The sequence below is a fragment of the Gopherus flavomarginatus genome, chromosome 3 (assembly GCF_025201925.1).
Source record: "Gopherus flavomarginatus isolate rGopFla2 chromosome 3, rGopFla2.mat.asm, whole genome shotgun sequence".
Classification (NCBI taxonomy): domain Eukaryota; kingdom Metazoa; phylum Chordata; order Testudines; family Testudinidae; genus Gopherus; species Gopherus flavomarginatus.
In genome coordinates, this window is record NC_066619.1 from 181,895,404 (window position 1) to 181,914,240 (window position 18,837).

The 18,837-nt window shown below is 42.5% G+C and overlaps 1 protein-coding gene across 6 annotated transcripts in view; it reads right to left on the reverse strand.

The window, feature by feature from the left end:
• The window catches only part of PDE5A (phosphodiesterase 5A), a 171,667-nt gene that overhangs the window by 45,918 nt on the left and 106,912 nt on the right, over positions 1–18,837 (reverse strand). For all 6 annotated transcript variants that reach the window (XM_050946335.1, XM_050946331.1, XM_050946330.1 and 3 more), the window contains exons 4-9: positions 14,530–14,601; positions 11,747–11,836; positions 10,339–10,476; positions 8,880–8,947; positions 3,498–3,606; positions 113–197 (exon numbers count right to left, since the gene is read on the reverse strand). In XM_050946335.1, the coding sequence (XP_050802292.1) occupies positions 113–197; positions 3,498–3,606; positions 8,880–8,947; positions 10,339–10,476; positions 11,747–11,836; positions 14,530–14,601 (562 nt within the window). The remainder of the gene's footprint in view (positions 1–112; positions 198–3,497; positions 3,607–8,879; positions 8,948–10,338; positions 10,477–11,746; positions 11,837–14,529; positions 14,602–18,837) is intronic.

Consider the following 18,837-nt stretch of genomic DNA (forward strand, 5'->3'; position numbering starts at 1 on the left):
ATACATTGTATCTCACATAAAGACAACAGTTAGATGTATGTTATGATATTTTGTTTAAAGACTGGGCATGCAGTGTGCAAGTAGAAATGTAAACAAATCAAAATGGTAATACCTATCACTTTATTCTTCTTCCCATTTTTTATTGGTGTACAAAGCAAACTTTTTATGTGCTGGTTTACATTTTCTGCATTTTCATTCTGTTAAGCAAATAAAGAATACAGTTAAAAACTTACAGAGAGATCTATTCATGAGCCCTGATTGGCAGGCCATGCAAGGAAGGCAGATTATAAAACTGTAATTCTTAGACTATAAAGTCTTTGGGGGCAGGGACCATGTCTTCATTTGTGTTTGTGCAGCATCTAGCCTAACGGGGACTAAGGAATAATAAATAAATAAATGAGTAATAACAAAGTTTCAAGATGAATTTACAGTCATTTGGGTCTACTTTTTCATTTTATGATAGTTCCTTTCATTAGAATGAAAATGACTCTACTGTACACTCAGGACAGATTTTTCAATTTAGGATAGTTGAGGAGAAATTAGTGGGGCTCTAAGATACCTTCTCCACTTCCCCAGTTGTGAGGATTCTTAAGTAATGAAAGAAAATGGACCTAATTCTGCTCTGTTACACCTTGTACAAGAACAAAGCATGGCCCAATATCTGATTCCATATAAGGGAAGGAAAAAATATTAGCATGCTAATATTTCAGCTCTAAACTTTCTTCGATTCTTGGCTGCCTCAGTTAGTTTCTCTTTAGCCTTACAGGCATGATCATTGCACAAATAAAGGAACATCCTACAGTGTAGGACAGCATATGCTATTCTTTGTAGAAAACTTTCAAAGGAATGATGTAATGTGTAATGCTTTATATGACTCCAGGCACTTCTTTTCAATTAAGAGCTTGGATACCTGTGAAATTAACTGGAAATAAGCAGGAACACCAGCCCTCTGAAGCCAGCCAGCTCTTCACAGACCACAGTTTGGAACACAGTGACCTACACTGTGTTGCTCTTGTCTACGGTGTTTTAATTTATGGTGGTAACAACTATTGTCTCAACTCTCCTCTCAGGTGCACAGACACATATCTTCAAAGATCTGCTGCTGCACATTATACACTTGCTCAATAGTCTAGTTACACAGGTATGAGGATGTCTGTCTGAATACTCAAGGGTAAGCTTAATCATTATAAATGCAACAATTTGCAACAGGTGCAGGGTGCTGATGAGAAATGAGCTGATAACACTTTGGGGGTTATCGAGAGTCCTAAAGCCCAAACTGGGATGGAAAGAAAAGAAACTGGCAGGGAGCCTTGATTTCATGATTCATCTCTCATCCCCATACACCAGTTCTCCTTCTTTGACATCAGCAATCAACCAAAGATTTGCTTGCTTTCCTCAAAATGACAAACAGACATCTGTTATTTTCAATGCCAGTGTGGAGTGGAGTACGACCTTGCACGCTGCCCTTCTAAGGTGTGTTAGCCGTGCACAAGGTTTCTACTTGGTTAGCTGACAAGTTTTTCCATTAACTTGAGTCAGTGGTGAAAATTATCCTATCCACTCCATGCAGATCTCTGTTTTCTACTCTTATTCTTCCCTTTTCATGCATGTCCTTCCCTTCTGTCCATTGTCACTCCATTTTTCCTTCCCACTTTCTCCTCTTGTCGCTCCCTGATATTTCCTTCTGTTCTTGCCACTCTTCTGTTTCCTCTTCTCCTGTCTCTTCCATTGATTTCCCTATTGTTTAATGTTTAAATCATTAACCTTTTCTCTAAGCTGCAACCATTATTTGTCCCAAATGTTCCTTCCCTTCTAACTCTCTAGCAATTGCAGCTGAAAGACACTGAAGGATGACTTTTATGAAAGCTAGTTAAGCGCTTGGAGGAGGAGGGGAAACAGTGGCCCCAAGGTAATGTTCATATGTGGCCTAATCCAAAGCCCATGGAGTCTCTCCGTTGACTCGAGTGGACTTTGGAGCATCCCACAATGCACCCTGCTTACAGAAAATAGACAATTGTTTGGAAAGATGGAGGGAGGGAGAATAGATATGAAAGGAATATAAGGTGTGCACTCAGTGTCATTGTGCTGAGGAAATAGATTATCCAGAATTCCTCTCCAGTAGTACAATTGTTTTCTCTTTACCCATGTATGACATGTATCTAGAAGTAAATGCATGTCAACATTTTTCTTAGGCATAATAAATCATTTACAGCCCAGGGAACAATGCATTTCTGCATAAGCACAAAATTCAAATTCTGCTGCCAAATCAAAGGGCTTGTCCTAAACAAACACCTGTTTGAAATTAGTCCCCAAATGTTTCTTTTACGTATTTTAAATGTTCTGCCAACGTCACCTATTTTGTCTATCTAATCTAGGACATCCATTTTGTCCCCCCACTCCCTCCAGTGAGACATTAAATGGGGCTAGTCATGGGCTCTACTCTGCAAAATGCACAGCACTCAGCTCCCAGTGTGCACAGCTGAAAGTGGAAACACTGCATAGCTCTCCAGCAGCTCCTATTATCCAGTTACTGGAACAATCTTGTTGGCCATTGTACCTTCTGCCCTGCCTGCTGCTTGACCCCAGAAGGGAGAGAGTATAGTGGAAGCCCATCTGCTGACAATAATACACTCCCTTCCCCCTCCCACTCTCTCCCTCATCCACTGTCTAAGAGGTTTCCAACAAATTTATTAGATTATAGTAAACCAACCTGCTTTTGCAAAAGTGTAACAAGAAGACCAGGCGGCTTTCCACGCACTGTTCTGGGAGTAAGAGGCACAGGTTTGCTTTTTGCTGACAGGGACGCCAGGGCACTAGAGCTGTTGCTTGGGCTTTCCACTACACTGGTCTGTTACCAATTGTCCTTTCCTTCCTAAACCTCCAGCTTCTATCTAAGTGGTCTCTGGGACACCCTGCCACAAGCTGGCTCTTCCTGATGCTGCTCTGCGGACTGGGAAGCATGAGGTGTTGAAGAGAACTGCAGTTGTGCCTTCCTCAGAACAGCAAACTATTCACATCTGTATCATGGCTAACCCCTCCCAGACCAAAAGTGGGAGAAAGAACTTCTGAGTCTACTCCCAAATCTTACAGCAAACTGTGGTGACCAATCCTCAGGATTGATGTGGAAAGCTTCCATCCTGACTTCATTAAAACCTCCCTTAAAACATACTTCTTTCTCTTGGCCTAGGAACATGTATTCTCTAGTAAATAAGTATAATTAGATTTATTTTTATACTGATTTTCTTTGTGATTAATCCATCTTCTCGCCATCCTGCCCCACTGTGTGTCAGAATTGTATTGTCTGTAAACTCCTTGGGTCAGGGACTGTGTATCTTCCTCGAAGTTTAAACAGTTCTGAGCATCAGCAGTCAGTAAATACAGCAATGATAGTAGTAATAAGGGTAGAACACACAAGACTAGGTCATATATGAAAAGGTAAACAAAAAATCACTGTGTCTTTTATTATTGGATTCCAAACCCAATTTCACTTTACTTACTGTCCATGGAAATCTTCTGTCTTTGCAGACATCTGGTATATTAAGAGGCTCCATGGTATTCTTGACATACTGAGCATACATATAATTTATTTTGTTTGCATCACAGTCCCTGATGGAACAGCGAGAACAGACAGATATTATTCATGGTATTCTTTCTATGACACTGGCACATGCAATTATTCTAAGCAAATGTAAAGTATATCAACATGTGTAAATCAAAGGGAAAGGTGTGATCAATTCCCAAGCACAGATCTACCATCATCTCCAACCCAACACACAATCGTAGGCTGTGCTACAGTTAGATGACTCAGACAGTCCAATTTTGCATATCCACGTCTCATTTAAATTAAACTAACAGAGATGATAATGTCCAGCCATTCCATACTGTGCACATCACTACAAAAGATCAAACAATTAACAGTATTCTGAGAGTAACATTATAAGCCTTGTCTCTGATGCACGTGTTTATTTTGTTTAATCAATTACAAAGGAAACGCAGGAGATGTGTGGGTGTATTTAGTGCTCCATGCACGCAAGTGACTTTTATTAAAATCCATACAAGTTCTCTCTACATATTTGTGGTTCTGCTAAGGACTCGTCTACATGAGAAAGCTGCACAAGTATAACTCAAGTTTAAAAATTAACTGTTTTAGTGCAAACCGCTCTGCTGACATTTTGATTTAAGTTTGGCTTATTTCAGTTTAGTTTAAATTTGTCCCTAACTGATTTAAGCTCAGTTGAAATAAGCCTGATTTCAACTGAAATATATGCATCCACACAGGGGTTTGCACCAATTTAACTAAATTGGTTTAAAAACTTATTTAAGATAAACCAGTGCAACTTTCTGATGCAGATAAGCTGTAAAACTTAGTTATGTCTTGTGTAAGCATTCAGAGGAAATTATACTCTTAAATGTTAGGATAGTTAGAGATGTATTAGAAATACTAAACTTAGGAAATAAATCAATGTAGTCTACAAGAATGAAGGATAAAAATGAATGACAGATGAATATATGCAATGTAGTTGTAGCCATGTCAGTCCCAAGATATTAGAGGCAAGGTGTGTGATGTTGGTCCAATAAAAGATGTTACCTCAACCAGCTGAATGTGTGTTCACAGAAATAGAACACTTCAAAAATAATGTGCATCTAGAAATCTGACACATTAGAAAATCAATAATAGATGAAATTCATATCTTTTTCAACTGAGAACAGATGGCAGCATTTATGAATTTTCTGCTTTTAAGTTAATGTAAAATGTGCTCTTAGAATGAATGAACAATTAATTGCATGGGGATTGCGTTATTGACACAGAACATCTGTTTCCCCCAAATCAGGGCCTAAAATAACTTTACAAAATCAATCATCTCTTTTCTAATTGCTTAGTGCTTATGTATTTAATTAAGGCACTTTGATTCTTGTCATAGCCCTTCCCCACCCATCTGGGAGAGCGCCCATCTCCTATCGATATACCTGTTCCCATCAGGCCTCTGCATTTTCTCTTTGATTTGTGAGTAGGAGTCTATTATTTTTCAGATGTAAATGCACATGTCCGAAGAATCCAGGCACAACACCGGAGACAGAAAAGCATTCTTTTCTATGTAACAAATTCTGTTATTTAAGGCCAAACCCTGCACTTCTGAAGACTGGCCTGATTTTGGGCACGACTCAGCTCACAGATTATGTGATGAGTATCAGAGAGTATCCTGTATAATAATTTATTCTATCTAATGCATATCACTGTGCCTTTTATGTCCCCTGAAACTGTGACCACAGAGCATCAGCCTTCAGTGGGCTGGATGGATCACAAGGCAGCCCACCATAAAGGGCGGCATATAGCTGTGCTGCCCCAAGAATATTTCAGGGAAGGAATTATGATTCAGGGGACCAAAATTCCCTTCCTGCTTCCCTTGCTCTCAGCCTGAGAGAAGACTTCACTTCTGGCCTCTACAAGCAGTAAACTACTCACAGAGGCATGCACCAGCAAGCAGGAGGGAAGTATGAATGGAAGGAGACAAGGCCTGCCCAGTTGTCATCCACCTGCTCTAGAGGAGGAAGTAAGCAAGCATTCCCCCTTCACTCTCTTGTGCTGGCATGTAGTCCAAGTCCCAGAATAGACCAAAACCTTTTGCCACCTTGAGCCAGAATCTTTGGGCTGAATTTTCAAATATATGTGCAAAAATTGCATATGTGAAACAGTCAACAGCAAAAAGAGCTGTACATAGCATATCCAATAGTGTGCCCTGTGTACAACTTAATCTCACGCTTTTGAAAAGTCAGCCCTCAGTGCTACATGAAATAACATTTTTGTAATAAATAGAAAAAGTTAGAGAATGGATGATAGTTCAGCATTTTATGTACAGATTCTTTAACTGAGGTTAAATTTGGAATCTATTTAATGTGGGCACATTAATCCAGTTATTGCCTCTGTCTTTTCTTTTTACCCAGATTGAATAATTAAGTGAATGGTGTCCTGAAGTTATTGCAAAAGGGGCTTGGAAGTCAGGATGCTGGATTCTAGTCCCGATTCTGCCAATCACCATCTTGTGCCTCAGTTTCCCTACCTATAAAACCCACCTCTGTAAAGTATTTTGAGATCCTGTTATTAAAAGTACAGCACTAATTAAATACAGATGGATTATACAATGATTATTGCCTGCTCTACAACTGAGCAGAGCTGTTCACACTTTTCATGAATGGTTCTCACGGGTAAATTCTAGACTAGAGGTTTGTGCCTATATGAGCTGGATTTCTGCTTTTTGTACATCTACACAGACCTGCAGGATAGTCTTTAGGTACAGCTATTTGTAGGCTGCAAGCTCTTTCTTAGGCTGTGACCCTACAAAGATGTAAGTATGTATGTAACTTCAGGCACATGAGTAGTCCCTAATTGATTTCAAGGGACTATTCATATGCCTAAAGTTACACACACACTTAAGTCTTTGCAGGATCAGGGTCATATTTATAAGCTTGTTGTGGCAAGGATCATGTTATCTTGTGTATTTGTACAGTGCCTAGCACAGGGGCAGGCAAACTTTTTGGCCTGAGGGCCGCATCAGGTTTCATAAATTGTATGGAGGGCTGGTTAGGGGAGGGGGTCGTGGCCCTGCCTCCAGACTCCTGTCCCATCCAAACCCCCCTGTTCCCTGATGACCCCTCTGGGACTCCTGCCCCGTTCACACACCCCCACTCCCTGTCCCCTGACCTCCTCCAGACCCCTGCCACCCCATCCAACCCCTCCTCTCATCCCTGATGGCCTCCCCAGGACCCCTGCCCCATCCAACCACCCCTTCTCTTTGTCCCCTGACTGCTCCCGGAACCCCTGCCCCTGACTGCCCTCCGCTGCCTCATCCAACCTCCCCTCCTTCCTGACTGCCCCCCCGGGACTCCTGCCCCCTTTGAGTCCCCTGTCCCACTCCCAATCGCTCCGATCCCTATCCACACCCCCAACCCTGACCACCACCCCCAAATTTCCCTGCCCTCTATCCAACCCTCCCCCCAGCCCGCTCCCTGCCCCCTTACCGCACTGCTTGGAGCACTGATGGCTGGCAGCAGTACAGCCGTGCTGCCTGGCTGGAGCCGGGCCACACTGCCACTGTGCAGCACAGAGACTGGGTCAGGCTGGGCTCTGCAGCTGCGCTGCCCCAGGAGCTCACAGCCCCGCTGCCCAGACGAGCATTGTGCCGGCGGTGGAGCGAGCGAGCTGAGGCTGGGGGGGAGGGGAGGGGTGGAGCCGGTGGCGAGCCTAGAGCTTGGGGCTAGGCAGAACGATTCTGTGGGCCGGATGTGGCTGTCGTTTGCCTACCTCTGGCCTAGCACCTCCATATATTTTGGCCCAGAACAATCCCAAACCAAGATCTATTGACACAGTACAGCCAAGAGGATCTGTGTACCATCATTGCCAGGAGGCACTGGAGATGGATTGGTCATGTGCTTCGGCTGGAAACTTATTCCATCACCAGAGTAGCAGTAAGATGGACACCTGAAGGCAAGCGAAAACAAGGCCACCCAAAAACAACACGGTGAAGAGTTGTGGAAGCTGAGCTGAAAAACCTGGGGCACAGTTGGGGAACCATTGAAAGACTTGCCAGAAATAGACAGGAATGGAGGAGCTTCGTCATTATCCTAAATGCCGGAGGCGTAATAGGAACATGATGATGATGATAGCACAGTGGGGTGTAATCTTGATTGAGGTCACTGGGTACTATTGCCATTTTTTTTAATAAATAATAAAATAATAGAGGGGTAGCCGTGTTAGTCTGGACTGTCTGATTCTTTGTCGCTTTTTAATGAAATAATAGTAATAATACATGTTCAGCCAGTAGGTGCCACTGTTATACAAAGCCATGTAATCAGAATTTAAGGCCTAACCAGAACTCCTAGGATACTAAATTATTAAGAACTCACAAAAACTATGCAGTGGAATGAAACTGATTTAATATTGGACTCCCCTCTCCCCCCAATACTGAAAGTCTATATGAAAATATTTTGTTTACGTGACGTTCTAACTTCATTTTCTAGATTATTTTCAGCATTTAAAACCACGCCCAAAAATCTTAGGTTTTTCCTAAGTTCTGATACCTACCCTGCTTGAAATGTAAGCTAGCAAGGCATTCCACTAAGTGGCAGGGTGGCAATATTTCTGTTAAGGCTCTATAACTGGAGAATGACATTGTATGAATGCAGGATAGGACAGTAGCCAATGGTACAGTGTACTCTGGCTCACATACTGCTGCTTACTACCAATGATCCTTCTGCTGGTCTCTGCAGAGCAGGACAGGACAAGTAAAGGGTGGCATGGGAGAGCCCTGTATACTCCTCTCAGTTCACATCCCTTCTAAATCAACAGAAAAAGGCTGCATTAATGTGCCATACTTCCCATTCTGTGCTTAGAGTCATGTTCAGGGGGCTATGGGAGCCATACTCCAGGGGCCATTGAAAGTTGGTTGTGCTGGGTGGTGTAATTTTCTGTATTGCTTTAATTTCTCTTTCTTTGGAAGAAAATGCTTGTGATGTTAAAACTGTTATCAAAATCTAAAACAATTATATTTAAAATGAATGCGAACAGGCTTTTGGGGAGATAGTTAATAGCACAGTGTAGGAAAAAGGTTTAGAGCACACGTTGTCCAGGGGTCTTTAACATTGAAAACAATGCATGAAATTAAGAAAATTAAACAGAGCTGCCTTTAGACACAACTGTGTGACCAACTCTGCTGAGACCAATGGGAACAGTGCATGCATATCTCAAAGTAAAAGCCTACAGTAGATAATAATGCACTGTCTAATTCTGTTTACTGAAGTTATGAAAAGTTTTTAAAAACAAAGTCTCTTCAGTCACTTCCATTTGCCTGTAATGAACATAAATTCAAATCAAGTTGTTTTACCTCTTCAGGACATCAGCTGAATCGTCTAATTCCTCAAACTCCATGTGAAACACACTAGAAAACGAATTCTACAAATACAAAAAGGATTCTTATTGGATGGAAACGATTAATATTCATAATCCTGATTAACAGTAACAATAGTAATAAGGAGAAAGTCAGCTGCAATTATTTATACTGAGTCTGCCTTAATGGGGAAAGAGAGAAATCCTTGTATTTTACACTCCCTCTCCCCTGCCAGCCCCATGAACAGGGAAATGTAACCTCCCTGTGTCACTGAAAACCCTTGCATCTCCAGGGAACGTTCACCCCAAGTGAGGGCAGGCATGTTTACAAATTGCTAACAGTTAGCTCCAGAGCTAAGAATCTATTTTAACATTTACCCAACCCCAGAGTAAGTGTGTATTTGTGATCAACCTCAGTCATGTCACTTTGCTTGGATGTAGAAAGTCGCAGGAGCAACAATGAGCCTTAAACATATTGCTAGATCTCCTTATGGCTTCTTATCACTGTAGTATCTGAGCATTTTGCAAACACCAATGAATTTATTCTCACATACCCCTGTGAGGCAGAGAATTATCATTATCCTCATTGTATAGATGAGAAATTGAGGCACAGAGAGGAACCGGGCCAGACCCTTGGGTTTTGGCTAAACTGCACAGAGCATAAATCAGAGAGTGTGTGTGTGAGAGTGCGTATGCAACTGGGAGCATAGGTGACATAAATCTCTCTTTTGCATTCCTGTGATGCTAGTACTGCTCTGCAGGGCAGTTTCTCCTGAGCTTCATGCTCTAATTAATGTTGGGCTGCAATAGCCACAAAGGGCCCAAAGTGAAGCCAAGGTCTCATTTAGAGTAGCTGGTTTTGGCCACATCATTCTTCCTCTGACCACTCCCCTTTTCCCTTCTACACCAGTCGCAGAGTGAGTGAGTGATGCAACAGCCCATGTCAGCTCTTTGTCATGGGAGGAGTATACTAACCCTGGAGGTGATCCTCTCTGGGATGCTTCAGATGACCTGAGAGACAGATTACACTAGCCGGCAGTGCAAAATGGCTGATGCAAACCACAGAATCTGATCCTGAGAGAGGTCATGCCCCGAAGAATTGACATCTAAACTGAAAGGATGTCATACAAACAGAGGTGAGGAGGCATGAGAATGGGGGAAGAAAATGTTGTAGTGGATCAGTGATGGAAGGCTAGTAAAAGAACTGTGGACAGAAGGAATCTGCTACTGTGAACCGAAGAGTACACTGCAACCATTGCCTTTCTGTCTTCCCTCTTCTTTACAGTGGAGGCCTGATTCTCCAATTCCTTGCACTTATGTAGTAATCTGAATTGTGCAAAGTGGGTGTAAAATGTGATCAAATCAAAATGGAGGAGGGAAATGTAGAATCTGACCCAAGGGGCCTCTAAAGAACAAGAGCATCACTCCCTTTAAATGAAGTCACACTTGATACTCACAGTGCAATCTTCATCTACTATGAAAATGGTGCACCTCTGCACCTGCATGAAGGAGATTATAGTTGCAGCTATCTTCTTCAAAATTACTTCCAGAGATTGTTGCTCTTCAAAAATCAAGCTAGCAAGATCAAGAAGCACCTGGACAAAAAGAAACTCTTTGTGAAAATTCTAATTCTAGGAGTTAAATGATAATTATATTTATTACCCTCTTAGATTTTTTCCCTAGTCTGATAACTTTGGTCACAGAATATCAGGGTTGAAAGGGACCTCAGGAGGTTATCTCGTCCAACCCCCTGCTCAAAGCAGGACCAATCCCTAGACAGATTTTTGCCTCAGATCCCTAAATGGCCCCCTTAAGGATTTAACTCACAATCCCGGGTTTAGCAGGCCAATGCTCAAACCACTGAACTCTCTCTTTTAAGTTTTTACAGGGCAACAGGCTATGTGGGATGTCATTAATGGCATCCATTGTGAACACCTTTGATGAAAGAGGCAAAGAGTGTACCTAGCTAAATAAGTGTATCCAACTATAGCCTGATAGACTTAGGAGATGCTGCTGGGAGAATTCTCAACCAGCCAGATTTGGCCGGATTATATTACCTGCTCCCCACTCAGGTGGCACGAAGGGTATGGAACCAGGGTCTGAGAATCTAGCCTGACATGTTTATTGATCTGTAAACTCAAGGAACAACTTTGAAATTCTACCCTGCTGGAAAGCTTTGGAACAGTTTCTGCCCATTTGCTTCTACACACCTTTTTTCATATTGCGTGTTGTGGATCCAGATACTTTCCTCAATAAATAGCAGTGGTATAAATAGCTCTTTAACAAAGAGGATGGCTGTAAGATGCACAATTAGAAACACACAGACAGATCAGCTCTGCTTCCCACTGTTGCTGCAGATACCGTAAGTGGTTGGTTGTGGATGTAAGGGAGTCTAACAGGCTGCATGAGAATAACTTAGGTTTGTATAGCTCAAGCATTTCTGCTACACACTCGAACATGCACATGCAGCAAGACATATTCTGACTTTATGCAGAACCCAGGATACTGATGGGGAAGGAATTTATAGGTATTTATGCACAGCCCTCCACAAAGTGCACGGAGTCCAGGAATAACTCTCTAGATGAAGTATTAAAACAGCATGCTCCCAATTAAATTTAAGCATTAGTTTTTTAAAAATCTGCAATTTACTCAACATTCTGCTGCAAGCCCATTATGCAGGACAGCTGGTACTAGGGTTTAATAGAGAGGCACAGGAAGCCCCACAAAGAGACAAATAAATAATTAACATATGCAAGGAACATCTACCATATGGTGAAAGCCAGAAGCTGTAGATAACAAGTACTAACTACTACTTGCTCATCACAAATGCCACATCCCAGGCTGGAATAAATCTGTTGGACATACCTGGTTACGCCTGTTTTCAAGCAGTGATGTTTCATATAGCTGAGCATTGTGAAGAACGATTCCACAAAATGCCAGATAAGCAGCAAAATCCTGAAAAACAGATAATTAAATGTTTCTAACAAGGTTGTATTTTCACATCCAAAATGCCCACTTAATGTGTCTGAAGAACTAGGTTTTTATTATTTTCTCTTTCCAAGCTTTCAGCTTCAATATAAATATGTTTGTTTTCATCTTTTAATAAAAGTCCATCAAATCATCCTGGCTATGGCCAGAACTTTGGCAGTACAGTTTGTGGTCAACCTGTAAATACACAGAAAGAAGAAACAATGGTCTTTGGTATGTGCGTTATTATCTGTGCAACTTATGCAGTAACCCTCCCATCTTGGGTAGCAGATGAACCCAAGGGAATTCACCCGCTTTGGGGAGGTTAGCACACTGACTCCACCCCTTCTGCCCAAGGCCCCGCTCCCCTGCACGACAGAGCCTCGAACCCACACACACACACAGAGGAAAAGCCCTGAGGGGTCCCCTGCGACCAGAGGAGCCTCAGCCCACTCATCCCAGCCACACTGGGCCCTCCCCACCCCGGCTGAGTCAAGTCCCCAGCCCTCCAGTCCCTGAAGGCCCTCTCCTGGCTGAGCCACTGGACCCCACCTCAGCGCCGGGCTGGCCCCAGCACTGGGCCGAGCCTCCAGCCCCCAACACCTGAAGGTCCTCTCTCAGCCGAGCCCACGCCAAGCTACTGGCCTCCCACTGCTAGTCCCGACTGGGCTTGTAAATACAGGACTTCCTCTTCCCCTGCACAGCATCTGGGCCCGGGTCAGACCAACCCCGAGATTTCTCCCCAGGCTGCAGGAAGCTCTGCAAACTTCTCTCTCATCCCGCTTCTTGCACCTATAGCTCCTTAGCTGCAGAGGGAGGGATCCCTATACAAGGAGCTGCTCTCCCATCTGCCCAACCCCTGTGCATCCAGACCCCCTCATACCCAGACCCTCCTGCTAAGCCTCACCCCTTGGCACTCAGAACCCACCCTGATAAGCCCCACTCCCTCTGCACCTGGACTACCCTGACAAGCCACCTACACCCGAATCCGCACCCCACCAAGCCCCAACCAGCTGCACCTGGAGCCCCACTCCCCCAGCATGCGGACCCTGCACTGAGCTTCCCATACCCAGACCCCCCTGACAAGCTCTATCCCCACCATACCCAGATCTCTCCCCCTCCCCCACTGAGCCCCACCCACCTTCACCTGAACCCCCTGCAGAGTCCCATTGCCATTGCATCCAGAACCCCCCAACAAGCCACTGTACATCCAGATCCCCCCCTAGATCCCCCACTGAGCTGCCCGCACCCAGATTGCACCACACAGACCCCTCTCAAAACACACCTGGATCTCCCCACACTTGAATCCTGCCTTGCTGAGCTTGCCTGCCCACATGAGAGGGCAGGGCCCTGGGCTGTTTCTGGGGCAGGCCTGGTCCTTGTGCTATGTTAGAGTTGGGTGCAGCCTCACTGCTGAGTCTGTGTCCCGGAGGGAACTGGATAATGATCTCCCACTTCTGTACAGCCAGTGGCCTGTGCTCCCCAGTGCCAGGCTGGAGCCTCCACATTTATTTGACAAATAAAATTTGCAGAATTTTAAAATATAGTACACAGAATTTTTATTTTTTTGGTGCAGAATGCCCTCAGGAGTAATACTCCCAATTAAATTTAAGCTTTGGAAAAAAAACAAAACAAAAAATCCTTGAAATCTAAACAAAGATATACACATTGCAGTTTTTTTTGTTTTCACTTTGTGGTAGTAATTGGTACGTTGAAGGTTATTTTTGGTAATCATACATAAATTGTTTTCTTTGGTTGGTCTTGATCTCTTCCTGCCATTTCAGCAGGAATCTCCCACCTTTTTTAGAAACAAATGATTGAGCTTCATGTTTTTATCTTGGCAGAACTGTATTGGAATAAGAAGCAGTTTTTGGGAACCAACCCAACTAAAATCTCACCATTAAAAACTGAACACACAAAATGAGCATCTAGTATACAAGGAATTAAATATTTTTAGAAGTGGAAATCGAATCTTGCTTAAGTAGCAAAGCCAAGGGCTGTTTCTCTTCAGAAAAGGGATTAATTCTGATGTCCTGCAGATGTTCATTATGCATTCCATTGGAACAGGGAAGGTGTAAATTCTTACTTTGTTATTGCCAAGGCTTAAGTCAACTTCTTCGGCCTGACTTCAGCCTTTCGTGGTGCACCACAGTTTGCATGTTAAGTCTGAGAGCATTCTTAAAGTGCCTGCAATGTGAGAGTTCACAATCTATACGGTTTCTGCACTACTGATTATGTCAGACGAGTGTAATTTATCCAGTGCTTTCTTTCTTTCTACAACTAGTGTACACAGAAATTAAGTTATGTAGTAATTTTGAAAGTTGCTTGGCAAGCTTTAGTTTTAATGTTAAGCTGCTACTGAGTGTCCATTGTGACATTCCTTTGAGATAAGGTGACTTCAACTACTAGCTGTTAAGCCTACACCCCTTTATAATACATTCAGTAAAGCATGGAAACACTGCGAATCCTAATAGAAGAAAGAAACCAAACTGACCCAGAAATTAAACTGATTCACGCTGACATTTTTGCAATGCCTCAGAAAGAATTACAGTTTCATCAAACCATTTTTTACTTATTCAAAGATTAGTGCAGTATGGATAACTTCAAGATTTCTAGTTGTCATAAAAGAAAACCACTGATGATACACACACACACACTCTCTCTCTCCACATCCCTTATACCTTTTCATCTTGCTCTGTGAATATCCCACCAATTCCAGATTTCTTATTGATAGCTTGAGCCACGCCAACAACCTAATGCAATGAAAATAAAGACGAGTTAGGTAACTAAGAGGAGTTTGCCTCTGCACGGTCTGGAAAGCAATATTTACAGAAGATGACAAGCACTGATTACAGGTACTTTTACACTCAACATTTGGCTAGTTAGAGAGTTGGGTCTATGGTTTTAATTTATTTATTTTTACAAATTACTGACTAGCTCTTTAGAATTGGATGTTCTCAACTAAAAAAACTGTACTACTGGATTGACTGTTTTTACCTACTATTGTTACTGACACTTCAGATTGCTATAATAGAAAGAGTATGGACATTTTTCCCATATTTGCCAGTTTCTTTACTTTGTGTACTTGACGGCATTTTCCACACTCAGTCACTCAGATTGTATGAGTGTCATAAACAGATAGCTAAGGGTTAATGTGTCTTTCACCTGAAAAAAAGTAACCTGAAGCACCTGACCAGAGGACCAATCAGGAAACAGGATTTTTTCAACTCTGGGTGGAGGGAAGTTTGTGGGTGAGTCCTTTGTTCTTGTTCTTCTGCCTGACTCTCTCTCAGCTATGAGAAGGATTTTTCTATTTCCTGCTTTCTAATCTTCTGTTTCCAAGTTATGAGTACAAAGTTGGTTTGTTGTTTTGTATTTACATGTCTATAGTTGCTGGAGTGCTTTGAATTGTATTCTTTTTGAATAAGGCTGTTTATTCAATATTCTTTTAAGCAAATGACCCTGTATTTGTCACCTTAATACAGAGAGACCATTTTTATGTATTTTTCTTTCTTTTTATATAAAGCTTTCTTTTAAGACCTGTTGGAGTTTTTCTTTAGTGGGGAACTCCAGGGAATTAAGTCTGCAGCACCAGGGAATTGGTGGGAGGAAGAAGTCAGGGGGAAATCTGTGTGTGTTAGATTTACTAGCCTGACTTTGCATTCCCTCTGGGTGAGGGGGGAAGAGAGATTAGCTCTCGGTACTTCTGTTTTCCAAGGCTGGAAACGGGGAGGGTGGAATCCCTCTGTTTAGATTCACGGAGCTTGTTTCTGTGTATCTCTCCAGGAACACCTGGAGGGGGGAAGGGAAAAGGTTTATTTCCCTTTGTTGTGAGACTGAAGGGATTTGGGTCTTGGGGTCCCCAGAGAAGGTTTGGGGGGACCAGAGTGCCCCAAAACACTCTAATTTTTTGGGTGGTGGCAGCTTTACCAGGTCCAAGCTGGTAACTAAGCTTGGAGGTTTTCATGCTAACCCCCATATTTTGGACGCTAAGGTCCAAATCTGGGACTAGGTTATGACAATGAGTCTTTCACACAAGAGAGTGAGACCATCTTTTTGTTCTGTTTGCATGGCACCTAGCACAATGGGGTCCTTGGTCCATGGCTGGGGCTCCTCTGTGCTACCGCAAGACAAATGATGATAATAAATAATAGTAAAAACATTTTTAAAAATAAGAAAATGTGATCGCCACAAAAATTAGCAATAGGATTCAGAGGCAGGTGCAGTACTCAGAACTACTTTTTAACTTACCTTTGAGGCTGACTAAATATGGTGTTGATGTAGCTGATTTAATTGTACTAGACTAGGCCCCAGTTCAACAAGATACATTCGCACCTGCATAGCTTAAGTATGTGAGTAGTTTTGGTGACTTCAGTGGGACTGCTCAGGTGCTGAAAGATAGGCACATATTGTAGTACCTTGCTGAAGCATGGCCCTAGTCCCTATGGGGCAAATCCTCTGCAGCCATGGAAGCCTTGAATACAATGGAATCTACTACTTGGGGTTGAGATGCTGGTGGTAAGTAGCCTCTGCAGGGGGTCTGTGCTCGATGAGGACCTCTTATAGGTCAGCACACAAAGGGTTTGTTGAGATGAGATAGAGATAGGTCTGAGGAAGAGGAGGAGAGTAGATTCATGATTACATAGAACCAAGCTATTCCCAGGGAATAGCAACAGCTACAGGCACTTCTTCAACCACAAGCCGGTAGTAGTGGCCTGGGAGTAACTCTGCTGTTTTTGTGAGGTGGAGCCCCAGTTTCCTGGGGCTGTTGGTAGAGTCCAGGATTTTGTTCTTAGAATCTGAATATATTTTCCCCAATTTGTACCCAAATAATTTGCTATCGTGGATTTTTTCGTGTTGATGATAAACAAGGATTATAAATATAATACACATGTAATATTCTTACCAGATTCACATTTATTCTTCAAACTAAGGAATTTTTTTAAAGTTAGGCTTTTCCTAAAAACATATTAAGCAGGCACCATAACAAAGGTATCTTTCCTCTGTTAACACTGTGAATATTTCACGCTATCCACATACTTCACCACCACAATGTCTGGGCACCTCACAATTAATGGATTACATTCTCACAGCTGCCGTGGGAAGTATCCTATTTTGCAGATGGGGAACTCAGGCACAGGATAGATAAGTGACAGGCCTGAGGTCACAGAGAAAGTCTATGACTCATCTAGGAATTGAACCAGGTCGCCTGAGTCCATGTTTGATGCCCTTATTCACTAGAGCTCTGGACATAATTAATGTCCTAACTTTCAGATATTTTGATGTCTCATCAAAGGCATTAGAATGAACATCCAACTGACCTCACATAACAAAGATCCTCTACATATTATATAATCTGGATATATCATGTCACTCCCCAGATAGTAAAAACTCCTTATTGCTTTAACCAGAAAAATACTTTCTGTTGTAATCTCTGAAATGATTACAGAAATCAACAGACCAGCTCTATTTCCTCTTAGGATGAACTCTTATAAAAGCTTGTTTAACTTCAAGTTACTTTAAATTCCTAACTGAATCTTTTTTGTATACAAAACAGTTTGGGGGAATTTCTGATTTCAAGTTTCCTGACATAACTCTCTCTCTATGGTGAGATTAAAACTTTACTTCTTAGAATACAGGAAATAATCCTCCAGGGAGGTCAATTAATATCTGAATTTCTCATATTTTTGGGACCTACTGGAGAGAAGAAAATCGGCCCAAAAAGTGACCTTTTGATGCAGTGTGCTTATTTAGATAAAAGGTGCAGAATGGACCTGGAAGAGCAATGTGTTTGTTCAAAACATAGTGGAAATTTTAAGTAATTTGACAAGCCACAGCATGCCTCCTGGGGGTGCTGAATGCTCTCACCTCCCAACAAATACCTCCCGGGGCATGTTCAGACACTCTTTGACTAACAGCATTCTGTAGGCAGCACTAAAGCTGAAGAAAATTGAATTTATTTCTAAATGCTTATGCAATTTTTATTAATTAATATAGGTGGCAAGTGAAAACTGCATGATGTATTTCTCACAGTATGAGTCAATGCACAAATATCCCACTTGAACAAACTACCTCAAAGGAAGGGTAAAAGAAAAGGAACAGTAGTTCAATTTTGCAGTCATCTGCCTCTATGGGATACTTGTTGGATTAGATCCATAATCTGGCACAGCTTTGCTGTGAGCCTGAGGCTGGGAAAGGTAGAAGGATGACACCTTCTGTCCGCCATCCTGAGGCCTGTGCCAGGGGAATTCTCAGAGAGAGGCTAAACTGGGCTTTTGGCTGCTTTGAACCAACAGACTAGCAGCAAAGCAGACACTGAAGTGGCCAGGATCTGATCTATTATTTCTTACTATGCCCAAGGGTTTGAGGGCCTAATTTTCCAATGTAGCTGCACTTTCAGGATAACAAAATTTAATCATGGAGAACTTTTACACATGCAATTGACATATCAAGGCTCAAATTTCTGTTTGGTTTTGGGTGGGAACCCCTCTCCCTCTCCCACATACATACATACTTTTGAACAGAGGATGGGGATTAAAAAGGCGGAGGGAGGGAAAATTCAAAACTGTGCATTCAAAAATTTCTGACTTAATTCCATTTACCAACCTATAAATCACTAAATGGATTAATACCCAAAGGAAACTCAAGATACAATCCCCACCTTAAAATTTAGCAATTCACTTTGAGTTTTAATCTTCTGGCCCAGGCCCACTGCCTACTACGAGCCTGGATTCTGTAATGGCTCCCCCTCTGGTTTTATTTGCTTCTCTTTATTTGTTCCCCACTCTGTATGTATCCTCTGATCATATAAAGCTGTTTCTCAGCTGCTGCAGTAAGCTGCACATGGCTTGTCTAACTCTTCCTATCCACCAAAAATCCATCTGGCCAGCAACTGGCTAAACTACTCACGCAGATGAGGGTGGAAATGAGACCACTGCTTAGTATTGACTCCAGCTCTCTACTGCAGGGTGTGATTCTGCTGCCTGGGC